The 23,558-nt window shown below is 38.1% G+C and overlaps 1 protein-coding gene across 1 annotated transcript in view; it reads left to right on the forward strand.

Moving 5' to 3' along the window:
* usp34 (ubiquitin specific peptidase 34) overlaps positions 1 to 22,536 on the forward strand; it is a 56,252-nt gene extending 33,716 nt beyond the window's left edge. Inside the window, 38 exon segments of the mRNA XM_084099845.1 lie at positions 106 to 269; positions 612 to 677; positions 764 to 910; positions 1,297 to 1,353; positions 1,510 to 1,587; positions 2,448 to 2,542; positions 2,629 to 2,801; positions 2,884 to 3,034; positions 4,251 to 4,329; positions 4,445 to 4,498; positions 4,981 to 5,076; positions 5,217 to 5,281; positions 5,722 to 5,797; positions 5,947 to 5,994; positions 6,135 to 6,200; positions 6,620 to 6,700; positions 7,000 to 7,085; positions 7,216 to 7,384; positions 8,209 to 8,283; positions 8,368 to 8,519; positions 8,815 to 8,968; positions 9,797 to 9,841; positions 9,925 to 10,029; positions 10,763 to 10,910; positions 13,578 to 13,882; positions 14,344 to 14,673; positions 15,326 to 15,483; positions 15,847 to 15,925; positions 16,014 to 16,140; positions 16,871 to 16,978; positions 17,061 to 17,165; positions 17,631 to 17,755; positions 17,837 to 17,960; positions 18,053 to 18,132; positions 18,889 to 19,029; positions 19,305 to 19,451; positions 19,530 to 19,686; positions 20,900 to 22,536. Of these exon segments, the coding sequence (XP_083955971.1) occupies positions 106 to 269; positions 612 to 677; positions 764 to 910; positions 1,297 to 1,353; positions 1,510 to 1,587; positions 2,448 to 2,542; positions 2,629 to 2,801; positions 2,884 to 3,034; positions 4,251 to 4,329; positions 4,445 to 4,498; positions 4,981 to 5,076; positions 5,217 to 5,281; positions 5,722 to 5,797; positions 5,947 to 5,994; positions 6,135 to 6,200; positions 6,620 to 6,700; positions 7,000 to 7,085; positions 7,216 to 7,384; positions 8,209 to 8,283; positions 8,368 to 8,519; positions 8,815 to 8,968; positions 9,797 to 9,841; positions 9,925 to 10,029; positions 10,763 to 10,910; positions 13,578 to 13,882; positions 14,344 to 14,673; positions 15,326 to 15,483; positions 15,847 to 15,925; positions 16,014 to 16,140; positions 16,871 to 16,978; positions 17,061 to 17,165; positions 17,631 to 17,755; positions 17,837 to 17,960; positions 18,053 to 18,132; positions 18,889 to 19,029; positions 19,305 to 19,451; positions 19,530 to 19,686; positions 20,900 to 21,543 (5,060 nt within the window). The 3' untranslated portion in view covers positions 21,544 to 22,536.
* The last annotated feature ends 1,022 nt before the right edge of the window (positions 22,537 to 23,558 follow it).

Raw genomic sequence — 23,558 nt, forward strand, 5'->3', positions numbered from 1 at the left:
ATCGAACAGCTCTACCTGTAGCATCATTGCTTTGAATAAGCTCATTTATGAACGGTTTGAAAATTAATGAGCATGTCGTCATTCTGTGTTGTTTTGCTGTTTTAGCGTCTCACGCTCCTTATAAGTGGGATTACTGGCCCCATGATGATGTCAGAGCCGAGTGTCGTTTCGTGGGATTGACGAACCTGGGCGCCACGTGTTACCTGGCCTCCACCATCCAACAGCTCTACATGATCCCAGAGGCCAGACAGGCCGTCTTCACTGCTAAAGTGAGTTTATGAAATTATGAAATATATGCACGTGTGCACACCTGTGACCTTGCATCAGTTGCAACCATAAACTGCCCATAATTATGCAAATTAACTGTTACTTTGATGTATTATGTATTATTAGCATTGATTATTGAAAATTGGTGTCATATCATATTGCTGCCGTGATATAAAAGCGGTAATGCATGAGGTCATGCGCTACCATGGTTCGACCACCATTAAAATGATTTAAATGTACATTCTCTGCTGGCCTAATAACATGCGTACAGTAACATATATTTTATCTTAAATGGTTTGAGATGTTTGTGCCTTGCAGTGATGCTTATGTCTGTTTATTTACAGTATTCAGAGGACATTAAGCATAAGACCACATTGCTTGAGCTGCAGAAGATGTTCACTTATCTCATGGTACGTGACCGTCTTATTACATGCGCTAGTGATCTGATCTCATGACCTGTAGATGTGATGTCATTTCACTGTTTCTGCATGTGCAGGAGAGCGAGAGGAAAGCGTACAACCCTCGTCCCTTCTGTAAGACCTACACGATGGACAAACAGCCTCTGAACACTGGAGAGCAGAAAGACATGACCGAGTTCTTCACCGACCTCATCACCAAGATTGAGGAGATGTCTCAGGACCTGGTACGACGTGTGTGTGTGTGTTTGTTTAAAGTCGGCATGAAACGGAAATGTAGGGCGGGGCTTGATTTTGTCCATGGGGAATTGATTGGATGGTTGTGGTTTGCTATTGGTCGATGTCATTTGAGTGACAGGTTGCTCCGCCCTTGTCATCAGAGAAGAGAAGAGATATGCAAGAGGGAGGGGAAGTTATTTTCATTAAAGATTATGAGGGCACATGAATTTAAAAAAAGATGATGTGCACGGATAAATAATTTATAATAAATACTGCAATATTTCATAAAAAAACAAGAATTGTCCATTTTGATTTCATGGTGACTTTAAGAACCGTTTTGAGTGTGTTTAATGAATTAGTCAGAGATCTAATAGTTGTGTGTTTGTCTTTTCAGAAAAACACAGTAAAAACACTATTTGGAGGCGTCATCACCAACAATGTGGTTTCACTGGTAAGATTGAGCTGTTTGATCCTGCAACTCTTATATGGATGTGTCTTTTCTGAAAGAGAGAGGTCATGGATGAGCATTTTCATTGGATATGTGTGTGTCTGTGAGTTTGCATTTGCACATTTGAATTAATCTCTCGTTCTGTGTGTGTGTGTATAGGACTGTGATCATGTGAGTCAGACGGCTGAGGAGTTTTACACCGTGAGATGTCAGGTGGCCGATATGAAGAACATCTATGTGAGTGTTTACCAATTACATATACACACACTCTCTCTCTCTCTCTCTCTCTCTCTCTCTCTCTCTCTCTCTCTCTCTCTCTCTCTCTCTCTCTCTCTCTCTCTCTCTCTCTCTCTCTCTCTCTCTCTCTCTCTGTACAGGTCATTAAAAGAAAAGCTTAAAAGGCTTTACTACTTTTCAGATGAGAACAAATATGTGTTTTTCAATGGCTGATTTTTAAAATGTTTCCTCCGATTCTCAATATGTGATGGTTGCTTTGCAAAGTACCAATAGTTATTTGTAGTTACTAACCCTAAAGCGCTACATCATTTCAACCTCACCACAGCAAGTTTGGTGTTTATATACTTAATATTTGATTACTGAGACTCTAGTGGCATCGCTCAGTTTTGTTGTGTATTATAGTAAATTGCACATTGTAATTGGATTGTGCATTTTCAGAAACACTCTTTTATTCAACATGTTCCTGTATTGGTTGTTACAGGGTTGAAGGCCAGTGGAAAAAAGACTAATAATAACCTAAACTAGCAAATGTCATCGAACCACACTACATTATTTACAGTCATTGTTCCTGTACGTTGTGCCAAGAAAAATATTTTATGTATAAAAATGAATTCCTATGATTTTGTCCGCCACAACAGAGTTGAACTATTTAGCTTGATGAGGTCAAAATAAGTGTAAAACATAATAAAAATCCTGAAAAAGACCATAAAAGAAACTTATTTCTATTTAAATCTTGTTGTCAACAAGAAAATAATGTTGTCACTATATACACAGTGTATTTATGTGAACAAAACCACCACCACTGTCAAACGATATCAGCCTGTAATCTTCTGATCTGTGTCTCTGTGTCTGTGTTTCAGGAGTCTCTGGATGAGGTGACGATTAAGGACACTCTGGAGGGTGATAACATGTACACCTGCTCTCAGTGCGGGAAGAAAGTGCGCGCTGAGAAACGGTACGGTTCCTTCGTTCTCCCTCTGAGAGCTGAAATCTGTCTGTTTAGGCCCCTGAATCTCATGACGGTCTCTCTCTGTCCCTCAGGGCGTGTTTTAAGAAGCTCCCGCGGATCTTGAGCTTCAACACCATGCGCTACACGTTCAACATGGTGACCATGATGAAGGAAAAAGTAAACACGCACTTTTCTTTCCCGCTGCGGCTCGACATGACGCCGTACACCGAGGACTTCCTCATGGCCAAGGGAGACCGGAAGGAAGGTTGTACGGGCGTTTTGCTGAAATACAACTATTTTAAGATCTGTTGGTCTTCTCCGTCGACTAATCATGATCTCGTTTGCAGGTTTCCGTGACGAAGGTGATGCAAAAGTGGCGGAGAGTTACGAGTACGACCTCATCGGTGTGACGGTGCACACGGGCACGGCAGACGGCGGCCATTATTACAGCTTCATCAGGGACATCGTCAACCCACACGCTTACCGCAATAACAAATGGTGATTAATCACATTATTCTGTTTAAAACACATCAATGAATTAAAATATTATGCATTTAGAGCTATTGAATAATTGTAACCCAAAGTTGGTTATTGGTAATTGACCTTCATACGTGACCCTGGATCACAAAACCAGCCACATGTCGCACGGGTATACTTGTGGCAATAGCCAACAATAGCCAAAGATCATTAGGATATTAAGTAAAGATCATGTTCCATGAAGATGTTTTGTAAATTTCCTACCGTAAATATATAAAATATATATTTTTTGTGAGTGGATGCAGCACAATCGCGAACATAAATGGACAACTTTAAGGCCTGTTCACACCGGGACGAATTTCGCGCGCGATATTCGCCGACGTTTAACGCCTCGTGACTAAACAAAGGACGCCAATGTGAGTGTGCACACCGACACGAAAAACGCCACGCGTAAAAGCGTCATTTTTAAAAAAACGCCTCGGGTTCGTTTTTTTGGTTTGACGCGCCGCGTCAAAAACTATCCGACCAATGAGATTGGCGCTTTTGCTCACGTGTTTGGAGCTTCTGAAGTTACAGTAAAACACAACTTGGGGGCGCTCAAACACAAAACGGTCTTGCCGAGCACACATATGTAACGGCGAAGAAGATAAACGCCAAGTAGCGTCTACACTGGGAAGAAATAAGACGAGGAAGATGCAAGGCAAGATGAATGTAGAGCTGCTGGTCTCGTTGGTGTCGGAACATAAAGAACTATATGACAAACGCGACAGTGACTACAAAAATCTTGATAAAAGAGAACTGTTATGGAGTAGTATTGCAGAGCAAATGGACCTTGTGTAACGGGATATTTCTGTTTTACATTAAGCGCCATCTAATGTCATGGAATGAATTTGCATGTTCACTCGGCTCATCGTCAGCGAAAATCGCTTGGGTGTGAACACAAAAAACGCGTTGAAAAACGCTGGCGAATAACGCGAGCCGATATTCGTCCCGGTGTGTACGGCCCTTTAAAGGCGATTTTCTCAATGTTTAGATTTTTTTTCCACCCTCAGATTCCAGATTTTCAATAGTTGTATCTCGGCCAAATATTGTCCTATCCTAACAAACCACACATCAATGGAAAGCTTATTTATTCAGCTTTCAGATGATTTATAAATCTCAGTTTGACCCATGTGGTCCAGGGTCACATATGTGTTTGTCATGTATTTTGAAGTGATGATGTCATTTCCTGTTGCAGGTACCTGTTTAATGACGCGGAGGTGAAGCCGTTTGATTCGGCCCAGCTGGCCTCAGAGTGTTTCGGTGGAGAGATGACAGTGTGTATTTTTATATTTTTCCTACCAAATCAAGTCACCCTTTGTGCTTTTGGGATAAAGTAATTTAAATGATGATTTATGTGGTTGTAATTCAGAAATGCTTGTCTCATTTCAGACAAAAACATACGACTCTGTCACAGACAAGTTCATGGATTTCTCCTTTGAGAAGGTTGGTTTTTTTAATAATAACAACAACAATATTAATACATTTATTATTATTTTATATATTAATTCTAGTTATTAAAGTAATAAATACTACATATATATATTATTGTTTAATATTTATTATCATTATATTAATTCTAATTATTAAAGCAATAATAATCTATTATTATTACTTTAATAATTAGAATTAATATAATAAAGTAATAAATAATATATTTACATATTGTTTTATATATTGATAATTACTATTAAGTTAATAAGTATTGTTTTTTATTATTTTAGTCTATTATTTTATTTATTTTATTCTTTTTATTCTTTTATATATTAATTGTAGCTATTAGCATGATTAATAATACATTATTTATATATTATTTTATATAATTATAGATTATTGTTTATCTATCTAAATAAGTCTCCCTCAAGATTTGTTCTTGTAAACTGCTTTGGAGCGTGAGTAATGTGTGTGTGTGTGTGTGTGTGTGTCAGACCCACAGTGCCTACATGCTGTTCTATAAGAGAGTGGAGGTAGAGGAGGAGAATGGGAAGGACTTTAACTTCGACATTTCTCCGGATCTTCTGGAGGTACAGACTTCACTGTATATCACCCTCAGTCTTCACTGCACACACTCGTCAGGCTGAGCATTTATCTGACGCTTCATCTCTCTCTCTCTCTCTCTCTCTCTCTCTCTCCCCCTCTCTCTCTCTCTCTCTCTCTCTCACAGTGGATCTGGCACGACAACATGCAGTTTCTCCAGGACAAGAACATCTTTGAACACACATACTTTGGGTGAGAGAACAGTAGAGCAGTTTCACAAAATCTCTTCTCTTTCTCTTTCTTTCTCTTTCCTTCCTCATCCTCTTCTTCATCCTCTTCTCTTCCTCATCTTCTTCCCTTCCTCATCCTCTTCATCACCCTCTTCCCTTCATTTTTCTTCTCTCACTGTATTATGATCTATAATATTTGTATATAATTTTTTGATCTCTCCTTTTATGTTCTTTTATATTTTTTTTATTTTATCTGTCTATCTACATTTCTGTTTTATTTCTTTCATTTTCTTATTTTATTTATTTAATATATATAAATATTTTAATATACATTTAATGTTAAAAAAAGAAGAAAAAAAAGTTATTTGTTTTTTTAAAATGTTTTTTAATTTTATTTGACCCTTGCGCTCATTCTCATTTCCTTTTCTTGTTTAATTCTTTTCTTTTGCTGTTTCTCTGTAGTTTCATGTGGCAGCTGTGCAGCAGTATTCCCAGCACTTTACCAGATCCTAAATCAGTGTTGCTCATGACGGCGAAGGTTAGTCTGTCCACATGAACATCTTTATCAGAGCAGATAATGAAACTTGATCATCTATACTCTTGAGTTATTGTCCACGGGGAAATATTGAGGTTCATATTTTTGGAAAAATAATTAAAATAAGTAATTTTCCTCTCCTCTTCTCACAGCTCAGCACGTCGTTTGTTCTGGAGACGTTCATCCACTCCAAAGAAAAGGTGAGATGTCGTTGTTCTGTTTTCCCCTCATCTTTAGTGTAATGCACTTCTGTTGTAGCGTACCGGACAGACCTGATGCTGTTTTCTGTGTTTGAAAGTTGTTTTTTGTTGTAAGTTCATCTTGTGCTTATTTCTCTCAGCCCACAATGCTGCAGTGGATCGAGCTCTTGACCAAACAGTTTAACAACAACCAAGCTGCCTGCGAGGTAACACACACACACACACACACACACACACCCACACAGAGTTTGTGGACATTGCATAGACTTCCACTGATTTTATATCAGGTTAATGATATTTTCTATGGCCTAAACCAACACCTACTCCTAAACCTACCCATCACTGAAACACTAGATTTGAATAAAAACATGTTTTAGCCAATTTATGAGCCTTTTTAACTAATGAGAACCAGTAATATGTAATAGGACCTCACAAGAACAGCCAAACCTGTACACACAGAACTCCCAGCTTCTTGTTTCCCAGCTTCTTCTGCTCTGGAAAATCACTTTTAAGCCAAACGAATGGAGAGGGTTGGTGAAATCAGCACTGTTGAATCAATACAGTGTGTAATGTTTTTGTGGGTAATGTGTCATATCTGTGTGTGTGTGTGTGTGTGTGTGTGCAGTGGTTTTTGGATCAGATGGCAGATGATAACTGGTGGCCCATGCAGATTCTCATCAAGTGCCCCAATCAGATTGTACGACAGGTGAGTGTTACCAAAGTCCCTTTCAAGGAAAGTCTGTTCACAGTCCTGTTTGTTTTAATGGGGGAAACCTGAAATCTCAAAAAATGCTTACCATAAATATTGTTTTTCATAATAATTTGAGTGCACCATCTTGGTATATCTGAAGTGTTTGGCGTAACACGTTTACCTGGCTATTTAAATGTAATTTTTATTTATCATTATTAATAATATTAACAGAAAACCCCACACCCTACCTTTAGCATTTAGCATGTTTACAGTAAAAAAACTCCTTTAAAATAAACACTGCTGTGACGTTTCAGATGTTCCAGAGGTTGTGTATCCACGTTATCCAGCGCCTCAGACCGGCTCACGCTCACCTGTACCTGCAGCCGGGCATGGAGGACGGGTGTGTCTCTTTCTCTTTAATTCACTCTCTCTCTCTCTCTTCCTCTGGAGCCCGCTAACTAACCATCCTGCCCTCATGTTTCCAAACCCATATTTGCTGTTATATTGTGTGTGTTTTGGTCTGTCTACAGCTCTGATGACATGGACGGGCCGGTGGAGGACATCGGCAGCCGCTCGTGTGTGACGCGCTTCGTCAAAACACTGCTGTCAATCATGGAGCACGGAGTGAAGCCACACAGCAAACACCTGACCGAATACTTCGCCTTCCTGTACGAGTTTGCCAAAATGGGAGAAGAGGAGGTAGCCATCCCTGTATTTATTTATTTATTTATTTATTATAAATCTTTACTCATAAATGTTTATAAATGTTTTTATTTTACTTATTTAATTTTATTTTTTATTAATTATTTTCATAATTTGCTTTTATTTTTATTTATTCATTTTACTTGTTTTGTTTTTGTATTTCATTTTACGTATTTAATTACATTTTTTTATTTTAAGATTTAATTTTATAATTTTTTTTACATATTTTATTTTATTTATATAAAAAAAAATTCTATTTTATTTTATATTTTTATTTACTTAATGTTTTTTATTCATTTTAACTTATTTAATTGCATTTTTTTGCTTATTTAATTACTTTTATGTATTTTTTATTATTATTATTATTTCATTTTATTTTAATGTATTTCTTTGTTTTATTTATTTTTATTATTTTATTTTACTTAGTTTATTTAATTTATTTAATTTTAATAAATTTTTACTCTCTTCTTTATAGTATTTTATCTATTTATTTTACTTAATTTTATTTTTATTCATTTTTTACTTATTTAAAGGTGCATTGTGTAATATTTAGGAGGATCTGTTGACAGAAATGCAATATCATATACATAACTGTGTTTTCAGTGGTGTATAAAGACCTTACATAATGAACTGTTATGTTTTTATTACCTTAGAATGAGCCATTTCTATCTACACACACCTTTAATTTTATTATTTATTTATTTGAATTATGTATTTATTTATTTAACTTTTTTAAATTTAATTTTTATGTAATTATTATTTTTACAAGTTTTCTTTATTTTCTTCTTTTCATAATTCTTTTCTTCTTTTTGTCCTCACAGAGTCAGTTCCTCTTGTCTTTGCAAGCCATTTCTATTATGGTGCATTTCTACATGGGCACTAAAGGACCTGAAAATGTGAGTACCGTTTCCTCGGGGTAGTCAATCTCTGAATCCCTGGTTCCCTGATCTCAAATAATAACTTGAATCTCTCTGTCTCAGCCTCAGGTGGAGGTGTTATCTGAGGAGGAGGAGGGTGAGGAGGATGAAGAGGAGGACATCCTCTCGCTGGCGGAGGAGAAGTACCGGCCGGCCGCTCTGGAGAAGATGATCGCTCTCATAGCTCTGCTGGTGGAGCAGTCCAGATCTGAGAGGTGCGCACTGAAGTAGTAACACACAAACACTGAAGTATTTGGATTAATCTTACAAAAATATCTCATATGTCACCTGTAATGGGTCATATTTCACCCCAAAATCATTTACAGAAAATTAAGCCTATATTGGAGCTGTTAAAAGTGTAATTTCTGTGTCTTTAGCATCACTAACCAGAGTTGCAAAACATTGCATCAGTTGTTTTCACTGTAATACAGTAGAAATAAATGTCTTTATAACTGAGGCTATTTCTTGGTAATATCTAATGATCTGATCATTTGTCTTCGTCTATCTCAGACACTTGACTCTGTCTCAGAGTGACATGGCCGCACTGACCGGGGGAAAAGGGTTTCCCTTTCTGTTCCAGCACATCAGAGACAGCATCAACATCAGACAGACCTGCAACCTCATATTCAGCCTCTGCAGATACAACAACCGTCTGGCAGAACATGTAAGATGTCCCAATGAGGGCATACCATAGACTTCTAGTGTTTCTGTATAAAGATAATTATAACAGCTACATGTTTGTAACACAAACCCTACTCATAATCGATGTTTTGCACATTTAGAACTAAAAATATAACATTATTTTGTTTATTTTAATCTTTGAGTCTCTGGATGTCCTCATAGAGAGAGGTTTCATCACATATACACTGCCGTTCAAATGTTTGGGGTCTGTTAGATTTTTTTCATGTTTTTGAATTCAGTCTCTTCTGCTCATCAAGGCTGCATTTATTTGATAAAAAATACAATAAAAACAGTATAATTGTGAAATATTATTGCAATTTAAAATAACAGTTTTCTATGTGAATAAATATTAAAATGTAATTTATTCCTGTGATCAAAGCTGAATTTTCAGCATCATTACTCCAGTCTTCAGTGTCACATGATCCTTCAGAAATCACTCTAATATGATGGTTTGATGCGCAAGAAACATTGCTTATTATTATTATGCTGAAAACAGTTTCAACAACTTTTGGTTGAAACTGTGATATATATTTTTCAGGATTTTTTTGATGAATAGAAAGTACAAAAGAACAGCATTTATCTGAAACAGAAATCTTTTGTAACATTTTAAATGTCTTTACTGTCACTTTTGATCAGTTTAATGCATCCTTGCTGAATGAAAGTATTAATGATTGACCTCAAACTTTTGAACTGTAGTGTAGCTTAGTTCTTGGGACAGATGTTGTCTCAGAGTAAAGCTAAGCATCAACACAATATATCTAAGTTAAGTGTAACATGCGTTCTCATGGTTTGTGTTCTTCTGTCGGTGTAGATCGTGTCGATGCTGTTCACCTCCATCGCTAAACTGACCCCAGAGGTAAAAACAAATCTCACAACCGTTATTATTTCATAATTTAATAGCTACACACACTAACTTACTTTGTGTGTCGTGTCTGACAGGCAGCCAATCCGTTCTTCAAGCTGTTGACGATGCTGATGGAGTTTGCTGCCGGTCCTCCGGGAATGCCCTCGTTTGCGTCCTACATCCTGCAGAGGATCTGGGAGGTAAATCGGCCCATCATTCCTATACCTTCTCATAGTGCTGGGCGGTATGACCAAAAATTCATATCACGGTATTTTTCTAAATTATTCCGGTTTTATGGTATATGACGGTATTATTATTTTTCAAGCATGACTGGGTGTTAACTCCATTTTCTACTGATTGAGAGAGGAAATACTCCAGTAGATTGACTTAGAATGCCCTATTTTACTGTCATGAGTAAATATTGTAGAAAACAATCCACACTAGTTTTAACACAGGTCTGCAAGGCCCCACAAAATTATGCTGTTTACAAAGAGGTGCTTTAGGAGCGACAGAAATAGCAGTTTCCCTTGTAACGGATGAACACAAAGCGGTTTCCCCGGTAACGGCTGTACACAAAGCAGCTCAGCGCTCATAAACGCTGCTTTATCAGGAAAGATAAAGAAAGATTAAATGAAAATAACATCGAAACTTTTCTAGAGACAGTTCCTTTCAAAGATACATTCTCAACGTTGTTTAAGCCACATACACAGGTATTGTGGTATATTAAAAATTCATATCATAATAAAATTAAACACCGGTATTCGGTGTGAACCAGTATACCGCCCAGCACTATCTTCTCACTGCTCCACTGAAACGGCGCTATATACGAGTCATGAGATGTGTGTCAATGATGAGTTGTGGGTGTTTGGAGAACTTCAGATGTTGCGCCTGCCTCACTGATCTGAGCGTGTAATCCCTGTGTGTCTGCGTCAGGTGATCGAGTATAACCCGTCTCAGTGTTTGGACTGGTTGGCCGTCCAGACTCCTCGTAATAAGCTGGCTCACAGCTGGGTCCTGCAGAACATGGAGAACTGGGTGGAGAGGTTTCTGCTGGCGCACAACTACCCACGTGTCCGAACGTGTAAGAACAGACAAAATCTACACAACACTACACACACACACACACACACACATATATATATATATATATATATACAGGGGTTAAATTGGGATTTATTATGTGGGGGGGCTCTCCCTAGGGGGGTCTGGGGGTATGCCCCCCCGGGAATTTTTTTTGAAAAATAAACTATTAAATGGCATTTTCTGGAGAGTTTTGTGCAAAGAAATGGAGAAATTGAGTCTTACATGATATGTGAAAAACTGCAAGGTTAAGAGCATATTTGCATTGTTGTAGTATCAACAGGTATTAGGACATTTAGCATTTACATTAGCCTACTGTTAATCAGCAGTGGTGGAATGTAACGAAGTACAAATAATTCGTTTCTGTAGGCCTACTTTACTTAAGTAGAATCAATAGTGCATACTTTTGACTTTTACTTCGTTACATTTTGCAGCAATTATTATACTTTCTACTCCACTAGATTTCTACAACGTTTCGTTAAATTTTCTGATCAGTTTTTCCCCTGCCAAAACAGGGATTGAAAAAAAATGTCCTGTTTTCGGTGCTGATGCGGTGGTGACACGGTCATGTAAGGGTGGCGCTGCCAAAAAAGCATCTAAAAGCTGTCACAAAGAACCGGCAAAAGTAATGATTATGAATATGTAAAATATAGCAAGGAGACATTTTAATTGTTTATTAATAAACAAGTGTTTTCTGTGTCAGTGCCCTGCATAGATGAAGTTGACGATGCTATCCTCGCAATCTTCGCAGTAGTGAACGCGCCAGAGAGAAATGCACATTTCATACGGATTAGGCTACACAAGCAGCGGTCTGTTTTCTTTCGTTTTGAATTGTTCTGTTTAAAAGAAGACCTTCCAAGCTTTCTATAGATATATTTATCAGGTCTGTCAGGCAAGTAGGCTTCCTTATGCGCTGAGTTCCGGTTCATTTATGAGAGGAGAGTCCAGTTCACTCGCCGGCGCGTCCGTGTCGTGATTATCTATTGTATATACTATATTTACTTCTTATTCATTAAATCCATCCAGGCAATTGGTTGATGAAACATTGATTAAAATTAAGATACAATTAATACAAAACGAAATTCATTTTAAAGTAAGGCTTTGTGCTTTCTGTTTGAGGTCTCAGTGAAAGTTTTAAACAGTCTTTTAGTGCCGCTTTCAGAGCACTCACGTCTGTAACATTGTTTTTTCCTCATAAATGCGAACATGAAAAATAAAATAAAATGAATATGTTATGTTTTGTGGAGAGCCAACCCTTCTTCATCCGGTGGGTAGTATTACTTTGGTTTGCAGTGTAATTCACAGAATTACAAAAAAATATTTTGCCACCTAAAAGTTAAAGATTTTTTGTGTCACGTCCACGGCATGTGTAGCCTATTTCCCTCATATTAAATATAAAACGCTTGATTACACATTGTATTACCTTGTTATGATAGTGACCCATACAATGTGCCAAGCATTTTTTCCCCTTGTCATTCAAGGCCAGGGCACTTTTTGTACAACCAACGTTGTGCTGAACTTGACAAAATTGATCTGTTGCTGCAGCGGCGGCCAGCAGCACAGGTTTTTTTTTCTTTTTTTCAAGGCAGTAGATCGAAGGTTCTGGAACTTTTGCGCACTTCCACATCCCGCGCAACTACGGATCTCCCAGGAACATTCATTATTGCTGCGTACATTTATCCGTGTCGGAGTTCTGAGTACTAGCCTACCTAGATGCGCATGGCATGCGCAAGCGGTGCGCGATCATGGTCGACTGACAACGAGATTAAGCAGCTGAACAAGAATACGGCCGTGTCCCGATTGTTCTCATCTCAGCTCCGCCGAGACAAAATAGACATGCCATTTCAAAATCTTTCATTTATAATCAGAAATATGTTTTCAAAAGCATCACTTTCATCAAATTTTATGTGACATAATTTCCAGTAGGCAACTGACTGCAAACGAGCAGGCTTATGTGCCGGGGCTGAGGCCCGGAGAGCCCCGTCCCAATTTAACCACTATATATATATATATATATATATATATATATATATATATGCATATATATGCTATTGGTCATAAGTTTGGAATATTTACGATTTATTTAATATTTATGAAAGTCTCTTCTGTCTCTTTGATCATAAAAACAGTAATATTGTGAAATATTAGAATTGAAAAGAAAGCTGAATTTTTATCATCATTTCTCCATTCAAATATGAAGGAGCACAACTGTTTTCAACGTTGATAATAATAAGCAATGTTTCTTGAGCATCAAATCATCATATTAGAGTGATTTCTGAAGGATCATGTGACACTGAAGACTGGAGTAATGATGCTGAAAATTCAGCTTTGATCACAGGAATAAATTACATTTTAATATATATATTCACATAGAAAACAATATTTTAAATTGCAATAATATTTCAAAATGCCACTGTTTTTACTGTATTTTTACCAAATAAATGCAGCCTTGATGAGCAGAAGTGACTTTTCAAAAATAAAAATCTTACTTGTATAAATAAACACACTTGCGTTAAACACACGTCTGAATGTGCATTAGATAACATTTTAAGTATTTAATTACACATTTAAAGCATAAACAGCTATTCTTATCTTTTTGTTTTATCTTTATTTTTCCTGGTAAAATGTCAGATTATTTTGTGATTTCTTCAATGCTTTTCCCTCTCAGCCGCGGCGTATCTGCTGGTGTCTCTCATCCCGAGCAACTCCTTCCGTCAGATGTTCCGCTCCACACGCTCGCTCCACATCCCCACGCGGGACCTCCCGCTGAGTCCCGACACCACCGTGGTTCTGCACCAGGTCTACAACCTGCTCCTGGGCCTGCTGGGCCGGGCCAAGCTCTACGTGGATGTGCCCGTGCACGGGACCACCAAACTGGTGCAGTACTTCAGCTTCATGACCTACTGCCTCATCTCCAAAACAGAGAAGCTCATGTTCTCCAGCTACTTCATGGACCTCTGGAACCTCTTCCAGGTACTTCACATGAAGATTAAGGCATTTTTTAGGTGCTCGTATGATGAATCGGAAGTTGCGATAGTCTTTTCTTCCCTATTGTGACGTATATCTGAGTGAAATGGCTTCTCGAACAAGAACAAATGTAGGGCGGGGCTTGATTTTGTTTTTGGGGAATTGATTGGATGGTTGTGGTTTGCTATTGGTGGATGACAGGTTGCTCCGCCCTCACGCCAGTAAACACATCATCAGAGAAGGGAAGAGATGATGCTGCAAGAGGGAGGGGAGGATATTTAGTTAATTAAATCACAGCTTGCACGATTTGACGAGCCATATCGTGATATTGATTTTATTTTGAAATCTTGTGCAGCCCTGCTCTTATTATTTCTCTCTCTCTCTCTCTCTCTCTCTCTCTCTCTCTCTCTCTCTCTCTCTCTCTCTCTCTCTCTCTCTCTCTCTCTCACTCTCACTCTCTCTCACAGCCCAAGTTATCAGAGCCGGCCATCGCCACTAATCACAACAAGCAGGCTCTTCTGTCCTTCTGGTATAACGTCTGCGTGGACTGCAGCGAGAACGTGCGTCTCATCGTCCAAAACCCTGTGGTCACTAAAAACATCGCCTTTAACTACATCCTGGCGGATCACGACGATCAGGAGGTGGTGCTGTTCAACCGCGGGATGCTCCCGGCGTACTACGCCATCCTGCGCATGTGCTGCGAGCAGTCGCCCGCTTTCACCCGCCAGCTGGCGTCGCACCAGAACATACAGTGGGCCTTCAAAAACCTCACGCCCCACGCCAGCCAGTACCCGGGGGTGAGTGCAGACCGTTACCAGAGATGACATAAGAAACATGTCTTTTTCTTTCATTTATGGGGAAGTCTATCCTTCAGAAATCATTATAATATGATGATTTGTTGCTCAAGAAACATTTCTGATTATTATTCATGTTAAAAACAGTTGTGCTGCTCATAAAAATAATTGTATTAGGATTCTTTGAAAGCATTTATTTGAAATAAAACTTTTGTAACCACATTATAAATGGTCAATTTAATGCATCCTTTCAGAATCATTATTTTATGTTTATTTTTTTACTTTATATATTTAATTTTGTTGTTTAATTAATGGTATTGCTAGAAAATAATGAAATCAAACAAATCAGTGTTTAAACTCCGTGTAGATGTGTCCCAAATTTTGATAACAGGGTTGCAAAGTAAAATGTAGAATAGAATAAAATAAAACATATAGTGTGTATAATAATGCTGCATTTAGTTTGACCTCCTGAAATGTACAAACAACATTTTCTGAAAGTTAAGAAAAATTCACTGACCTCTTTTTTTTTTTAAGCCTATTTTAATGAAGAGTGTCTGTTTCTGTCTGAAGGAATATGATGTCTGAAGTTGCGCTTCATCTATTATTGAGGTTAATTCAGTTCCGTCAGGTAACTCTGTTTGTTCTTTCTCTGCAGGCGGTGGAGGAGTTGTTTAACCTGATGCAGTTGTTTGTAGCTCAGAGGCCTGATATGAGAGAGGAAGAGCTGGAGGACGTGAAGCAGTTCAAGAAGACCACCATCAGCTGTTACCTGCGCTGTCTGGACGGACGCTCCTGCTGGACCACTCTCATCAGGTACACACACACACGCTCTTTAAAGCCTCGCAGAACATTTTAAGAACATGCTAAGTTTTGAAAACGGGTTTCAAAGTGCACATTTTTGAAAACGGTCTCCATGTAAACAACAAAAACGCAAATCTGTGAAGACGATGACGTCATGTACATGTGTATTACGTGTTCAGTCTATAGTGTTTCATCGCCACCTAATGGCCTGGCAGCAGAATACAGCGTTTTTTTAGTCGTTTTTGCGGATTCGTGTGAATGGGAATCATTTTGACAATGGTGTCGCCTGTACGTGGAAAACTCAAAGGAAAAACTTCTGCATTTTAAGCATATCGTTGTCATGTAAACTTACCCTAAGACTCTGTGTGCTCTCAGTGCCTTCCGTATCCTGCTGGAGAACGATGAGGACAGACTGCTGGTGGTGTTCAACAGAGGACTCATCCTGATGACTGAGGTTTTCATTCATCATTCTTCTGCACTCTTCATTCATCTGCATATTTTAATGGACCGTCATGTACAACTGAATATTTCTGTGTCTGCAGTCCTTCAACACCCTGCACATGATGTACCATGAGGCCACCGCGTGTCATGTGACCGGTGATCTAGTGGAGCTGCTGTCCATATTCCTGTCTGTTTTAAAGGCAACGCGACCCTACTTACAACGTAAAGGTAGTACGTTACCCACAATACACCATACACTCAAACTGGAGTTATAGGATTATTCTTAATGCACCTTAAATAAACAAAAGTACCCGGTTACTCACAATGCCCCATATTTACACCTAAACATGCAGTACAAATGTACTCATTACCCATAATGCACCTGAACGCTATTTGATGCTAAAGTACCCATTACCCATAATGCACCTCCACATACAATGCAGTGGTATTCCCATAATACACCTTAACGTGCAGTACAAAAGTACTCATTACCCATAATACACCTTAGCCTGCAGTACAAAAGTACTCATTACCCATAATACACCTTAACCTGCAGTACAAAAGTACTCATTACCCATAATACACCTAAATGTGCAGTACAAAAGTACTCATTACCCATAATACACCTAAACGTGCAGTACAAAAGTACTCATTACCCATAATACACCTTAACCTGCAGTACAAAAGTACTCATTACCCATAATACACCTAAACGTGCAGTACAAAAGTACTCATTACCCATAATACACCTAAACATGAAGTACAAAAGTACTCATTACCCATAATACACCTAAACGTGAAGTACAAAAGTACTCATTACCCATAATACACCTAAACGTGAAGTACAAAAGTACTCATTACCCATAATACACCTTAACCTGCAGTACAAAGGTTTCGAATGCCCATCATGCACTTGTACATGTAATGTCAATAACTGATCGCTTGTGTCTGTGTGTAGATGTGAAGCAGGCTTTGATCCAGTGGCAGGAGAGGATTGATTTTGCCCATAAACTGCTGACGCTGCTGAACTCTTACAGCCCACCAGAGCTGCGTAACGCCTGTCTGGGTGAGTCGCCACATCCACCAAATAAAAGAACTGCTTTAGAAATAAACCCCGAGTGCGATCTGAACATGTGTGTTGTCCTCAGATGTGCTGAAGGAGCTGGTGCTCTTGAGCCCTCATGACTTCCTGCACACACTCGTGCCCTTCCTGCAGCACAACCACTGCACGTACCACCACAGCAACATCCCCAGTGAGTCCCGCCTCAAGCTTCACAAGCATCGCCACCTTCACGTTGGTCTGTCTGGCAACAAGAAAGCAGACGTCACTGCAAAGGAGGCTCGCAACTTGAATATTTAGATTCCACTTTCTGATATTAGACCAGCAATATTCACTCATTTATATTTATAGTGGCAGATGGAGTGGAACGTATGCCATAGACATACGTTACATTAAATAAATCCAAGTATAAGAATAAAGTTTTTAGTACTTTCAAATCTAGGTACGATTAAGTTGTTTTACTAGGATACATTTAGGCAATTCGAGATTCACACGAGTGTCTTCCCAATTTGCGTACTTACAACTTTTATATACCATAACTTTTTTGTTAATTGTATGACTTTAGCCTGATTGTTGACATGGCATTGTTAAAAACAATTAATAAATGATGATAATATGGTCACCACATGGTATAACACTATCTGTGTGTGTTTTCTAGTGTCGTTTGGGCCGTATCTGCCCTGTAGAGAGAACATCAAGCTGATGGGCGGGAAGAACAACATTCGTCCTCCCAGACCGGAGCTCAACATGTGCCTGTTGCCCTCAATGGTGGAGACCAGTAAGGTGTGTGTGAGACCAACCGGTGGACCGCTGTACACGCTGAGCTTTAGTTCTTCATAGAGTGTGTTTGTGTGTTTCCTGTAGGGTAAAGATGAGGTGTATGACAGGATGTTGTTGGACTACTTCCTGTCGTATCATCAGTTCATTCACCTGCTCTGTCGAGTCGCCATCAACTGTGAGAAGTTCACAGAGACTCTGGTGAAACTGAGTAAGAACGCTTCTCTCTCTCAGCTCTCTCTCTGTGTGTGTGTGTGTGTGTGTGTGTGTGTGTTCTGATGGTGTTTGTTCACCTGTGTGCAGGTGTGTTGATCGCATATGAAGGACTTCCTCTACATCTGGCTCTCTTTCCCAAACTCTGGACAGAACTTGCTCAATCTCAGGTAAAACCTGGTCATCACACACACACACACACACACACACACACACACACACACACACACACACACACACAGACACGTACTAAAGCAATAAGACACTAGAGGTCATGTGTCAGAGATTTTATCACAGGTAAGAGGTGTTGTTAAGCATGATGTGGAGTGCCTGAAAATGTGCTAAAATCTCTCATTGCTTTGAATTTTTTAGTAACAAATTTAATATTTTATTATGTTTATCTTATATTTTATTTAATATTTATAATAATAATAATTATTATTATTATGATGTATTTATTAGGGGTGAAAAAGGCAGTATGCATTTATTATACATCCTATAAATTAATTATTTATTTATTTATTGTTTGTTTGTTTGTTTGTTAGGTGTGCTTTGTTAGGAGGATTATGCATTTATTATACATCTTACAAATTACCAAAAGCACATTTTAAACACTATTATAATTTTTAACAGAATACAATATTGTAATTAATAATTAATAATTTGTCTTAATAATAATATATATTTATATAATAATATGCACATAATTATAATGCATTTTATTGATAGAGCTCTTTTTAAGGTACTCAAACACACTTTTATGAGACACAGCATTAATCACACATTGAAAGTATTCCTAAAAAGGTATAAGTTTTAAATGTTAAAAATAATCATTATACATCATCTCAGATTGATGCGTTGAAACCCTTGATATGGGTCTCACAGAAGTGTGTGTTTCCTGACGTCTCTCTCTCTATCTGTGTCAGTGTGCGATGGCTCAGTCGTGTGTGAAGCTGCTGTGTGAGGATCCAGCGTTTGGAGAATACATGAAATGCATCCTGATGGACGAGAGGAACTTCCTCAACAACAACATCGCCTACTCGTTCCTCACCTGCTTCTTACATAAAGTACACACAGACATATCTACTCCTCACGCAGTTTGAGTGTGAAAATAAATATTGACATCAGAATTAGAATGTTAGGATTATATAATCTAGCAAATTAGAGCATTCTGGGAAGGAATCCATGAGGAAAAATAATAACTTTATCAAATTCAACTTTATTAAGTTCAAAGGTGACATGTTTAACCCAAAGTTAAGCTTGCTTTATAAAAGTTGTTCCTTTGCTCTGTGACACTGAGCCTGTCCTGCTGCGGTTTGAAACTGGATGTGTGTGTGTTTAGGTGCAGGTGCAGGTGTTATCAGGCCAGAGCTGCTCGAATCTCGTCAACGTGTTGGTGACCAACCTTCTGAACGAGTACCACAGCCTGCAGCCTGAGCTGACCAATCAGAGAGCAGAGATGAGCAAGACCAGCAGCCTCCTGAACGCGGTCAGTGCAGCTCCCTCCTCGCGCCTGTGCCAGCGCTCCCTCGCTCTTCACTCATGTGTGTGTGTGTGTGTGTTGCAGGACCTGCGAGCGCTGCTGCTGGTGCTGTCGGTGTCCACCCCTCAGCATCTGGATCCGGCTCTGGGTCCCGCTCTACAGGAGCTGCTGTCCAAGTGCAGACTGTGTCTTCAGCACCGCGCAACACTAGAGATGGAGGCCAAGGAGCGCAAAGCCAAAGGTCTCAACATACACAAACACACTTAAATAATCTATTATTATTATTATTATTATTATTATATTCTAAATGAAATAATTCAAAAGCAACACATGACGGTGATTTTATTTTTTATGGCACAAAAATGCATTTGACAAAATTGCAGCGATAAGTATGCATTTCTTGTGCATCATGGCTTTGAATTATTTTATTTGAAATATAATAATAATCATAATAATGACAATAACAACAACAATAAGAAGAATTGTTATTGTTATTAATTATTTAATAAATTGATAGCAACATCTAGGGGCACAAAAAGGGACTATGCATTTCTTGTTCATTGTGGCTTTGAATTATTTGATGTAAAATATAAGAATTATTTATTTTGTACATCTTAAATGACCAAAAGCACATTTTAAACAATAATTTACATGAATAACAATAATTTAAAATGACAGAAAGCTGTATTTTTTTTGTTCATAATAATACTAATAATAGTATTTTATTTAATATAATTTGTTTGTTTATGTGAATGTGTACACATGTATTGATCTACATTATTGACATAATGTATAGTTTTATTATTGTATATTCTGTTTCTACTATTTAAATAGCACCACTGAATATTTTATTAGTATATATGCAATCAATACATTTATTTTCTTTCTACCCCTCCCTTTCATTTGGTTATTTATTTATTTTTCTCCCCTCCCTCTCTCTCTCTCTCTCTCTCTCTCTCTCTCTCTCTTTTCCTTTCTTTTTCTCTTTCCCCTATCCTATTATTAATTTATAAATGTATAAAGTGATTTTCAAGGTACTCAAAGACGCTTTAAATGTGACACGGCATTATTCACACATTATGTTCATTTCTTTGAATTATTTTATGTAAAATATAATAATTATTTATTTATGAATTTATTTTTTTAACATGGTAGCAACAGCCAGGGATACAAAAATTAGCATTTCTTCATTTTAAAGCATCTTAAATGACCAAAAGCACATTTAAAACAATAATTTACATTAATAACAATCATTTAAATGACAGAAAGCTGTATTTTTTTGTACATAATAGTAGTATTTTATTTAATCTAAAAAATTATTTATAAAGCGATTGTCAAGGTACTCAAAGACGGCATTACACGGTATTAATCACATATTAAAATTGCATCATATTTAAATGTGTATTGTGCATTTGCATCTGCAGTCGATGACATGTCTTCATTGCATTCCTCAGCGGAAGAGGAGGGCGTGACTCCAGTGAAGCGTCGGAGAGTGAGCAGCAGCGCTGACGATCGTCCAGGAGACGCTCCCTCATCCTCCTCCTCCTCCTCATTGGCTCCTTGCTCCGAGCAGAAGGCGGAGCCTGGGGAGGCGTTAACGCCCACCAGCACGTCGGACACTGAAACCCGAGACTCCTCCCTCATCGACCCGGGAACGGAAAACGATCCGCCCTCTCCCGACAGCGCATCCCTCGAGGAGAAGAAAATGGACGCTTCGTCATCGTCATCATCTTCATCTTCGTCGTCATCCTCCTCTCTTCCCGAAGCATTCGGCCGAGCGGATGAAGCTCCGCAGCAGATAGCGGGAAGAGAGGAGGAGGAAGAGGAAGATGGGAGGAAGGAACCGCAAGAGCAGGAGGCGGAGCCAGAAAGAGAGGAAGTTCCCTCCACTTCCGCCGACTCGGTGCTTTTACTGTCCAGTTTGCCGGAAGCCTCCGAGGGGCGGAGCTGCTCGCTCCAGGAGGCGGAGTCAGGTGGCTGTGGCCACGCCCACATGCAGGATTCCCTGGAAATGCTGTCACGCACAGTCGAGGCCACTATCGCGGTGGTTGCCAAACTTTCGAACGGAAAAGGAGGGACACGCCCCTCGGCATTGTGACGTTACTTTTCACATCCCTCCTTTTTCGCATTTCACCATTTCCGTTCGCCATGCTGTTCAGTTTTGTCATTTTAAGAGTAATTGAAGTCCGATTTGTCAATTTTTTTCTCTCCCTGACCTTTGGCCTTGCTCTTCACCAACTGAGCTCCACATTAATTGAACAGAACGAAAAGCGAACGATATCAGCTGGAGCGTATTTTCGTCAAAGGCCAGTTGTTTTCTTTTTTAAGCCGTAATTGTGTTGGTTAATTTGTTTTGAAGTGGTTTGTTTTCGAGCCTGCAGTGAAACAGGGAAAAGGTTTACAACATTTTAGTCCCATCAGTGCATAATTTAATTTGCGTTTTTATTCACGTGTATTATTATTATAATTACGATTGTCTTCTGTGCCAGTTTTGTACTTACAGACGTGAGGCTGAAATGGCCTTGCTGTGGGTTTTTTTTCTCTGTGGTGGATATCAAAAACTATGTTTACTTTGTATATTGAAAAGAAAGAACGAACCACAAGAACCTTGATTCTGTAAAGAATCTTCTAGATGTTGCCTGGCTTTGTAAATGAGATGGTTAAAATATATATATATATATATATATATATATATATATATATATATATATATATATATATATATATATATATATATATATATATATATATATATACATATATATATTTCTGTAAGGTATATGTATACAGTATATATCCATTCAAGCGCAGTATACTGTATATATAAATCTACTGTATATATATATACCTACGTTGTGTATATAGAAACTTATGGTGCTCTTTTCAGGCTCAGATCATTTGTGGCCCGAATATTGCACATTTGATGGAACAGTTGGAGCTCTATTTTATTTACCGAAATACATTCCATAATCTATTGGATGTCATTCTTGCGTTCTCTGTATTTGATTTCTCTCTCAGTCTTTCTGTTTTCATTTATTTTAATATAGGATATAACTTAATAAAATTTTAATATGATTTAATTATGAACCGAGTCCAAAAAGCAGGTTGTGGGATGATTTATTTTTTCTTTCTGTTGTGAGTGTAACTAAGATGGCTGCGTTCGGAATAGAATATTAGCGTACAGCAAACTATATAGTGTACGCTGCATACTTCCTATTCTTTTTTTGTAAAAACAAAACGGTATGCTGTAAATGCAATGATTAACATTTCAAGTAACAGTATGATGCATTCAGGAAAAAATGCTTGTGTTTGCCATTCAGATCAGATGAATCTCAAAAGTTTGTATACTGCACATTTTGGCATTTAGTATGCCTTGCTAAATCATACTGTAGAAATAGTGTGCTATTCTGAACACAGCCCAAATGCAGGTTTAAAGTGTGAGGGTTGTGAAATGGTCTGTAATTATTACACACACACAATTAAGAAGCATTTAAAAAAAAGTTTAATCATCCTGATGGAAATTTACATCAAAGATGCAAATTAAAAGCAGTTCACAATTTTGATACACAATCATAGCTGAGATGGTTAAAGTGCAAAAGCCTACTGTTATTCGTAAACAAGTTTTAGGATATCCCTTTGTGAAAGATCATGTTAAAAAAAAATTAATGTGCTAAATTCAAGGCAGTTGAATGTACATATCTATACAAAAGGAGAAATGTCCTCTTCCAAAACCAGGTGAGTCAGTGTCCTCCTCTAACTGAAGTGGAAAGTTCTCCATAGGCAGCAACACAAGAAGTGCTCAGGAGACTCAACTCTACTGATTTCAGTAGACTAGTGTTAGCATGTTGCTAAGCTAATGTTGGAGTACACAAACAAAAATGTTGGCTATGGAACATTTTAATTGTTCATTTTCATTTACTGAAATAAATATATTTATATTCAACATTTCTCTCCATCTTGTCACAATGCATCACGGGATTAATTTGAATCTTTTTTCTGGAATAGCCTTTAATAGCTATTAATAGAGTTTTACAGCAGTGTGTTGTTAGCATTAATTTGGAACCTCGTGAGTCTGGGGGAGTTTCGATCCATCGAGGTGTTTTCAGAGGGAAG

Source organism: Abramis brama (genome assembly GCF_963993115.1).
Source record: "Abramis brama genome assembly, chromosome: 2".
NCBI lineage: Eukaryota > Metazoa > Chordata > Actinopteri > Cypriniformes > Leuciscidae > Abramis > Abramis brama.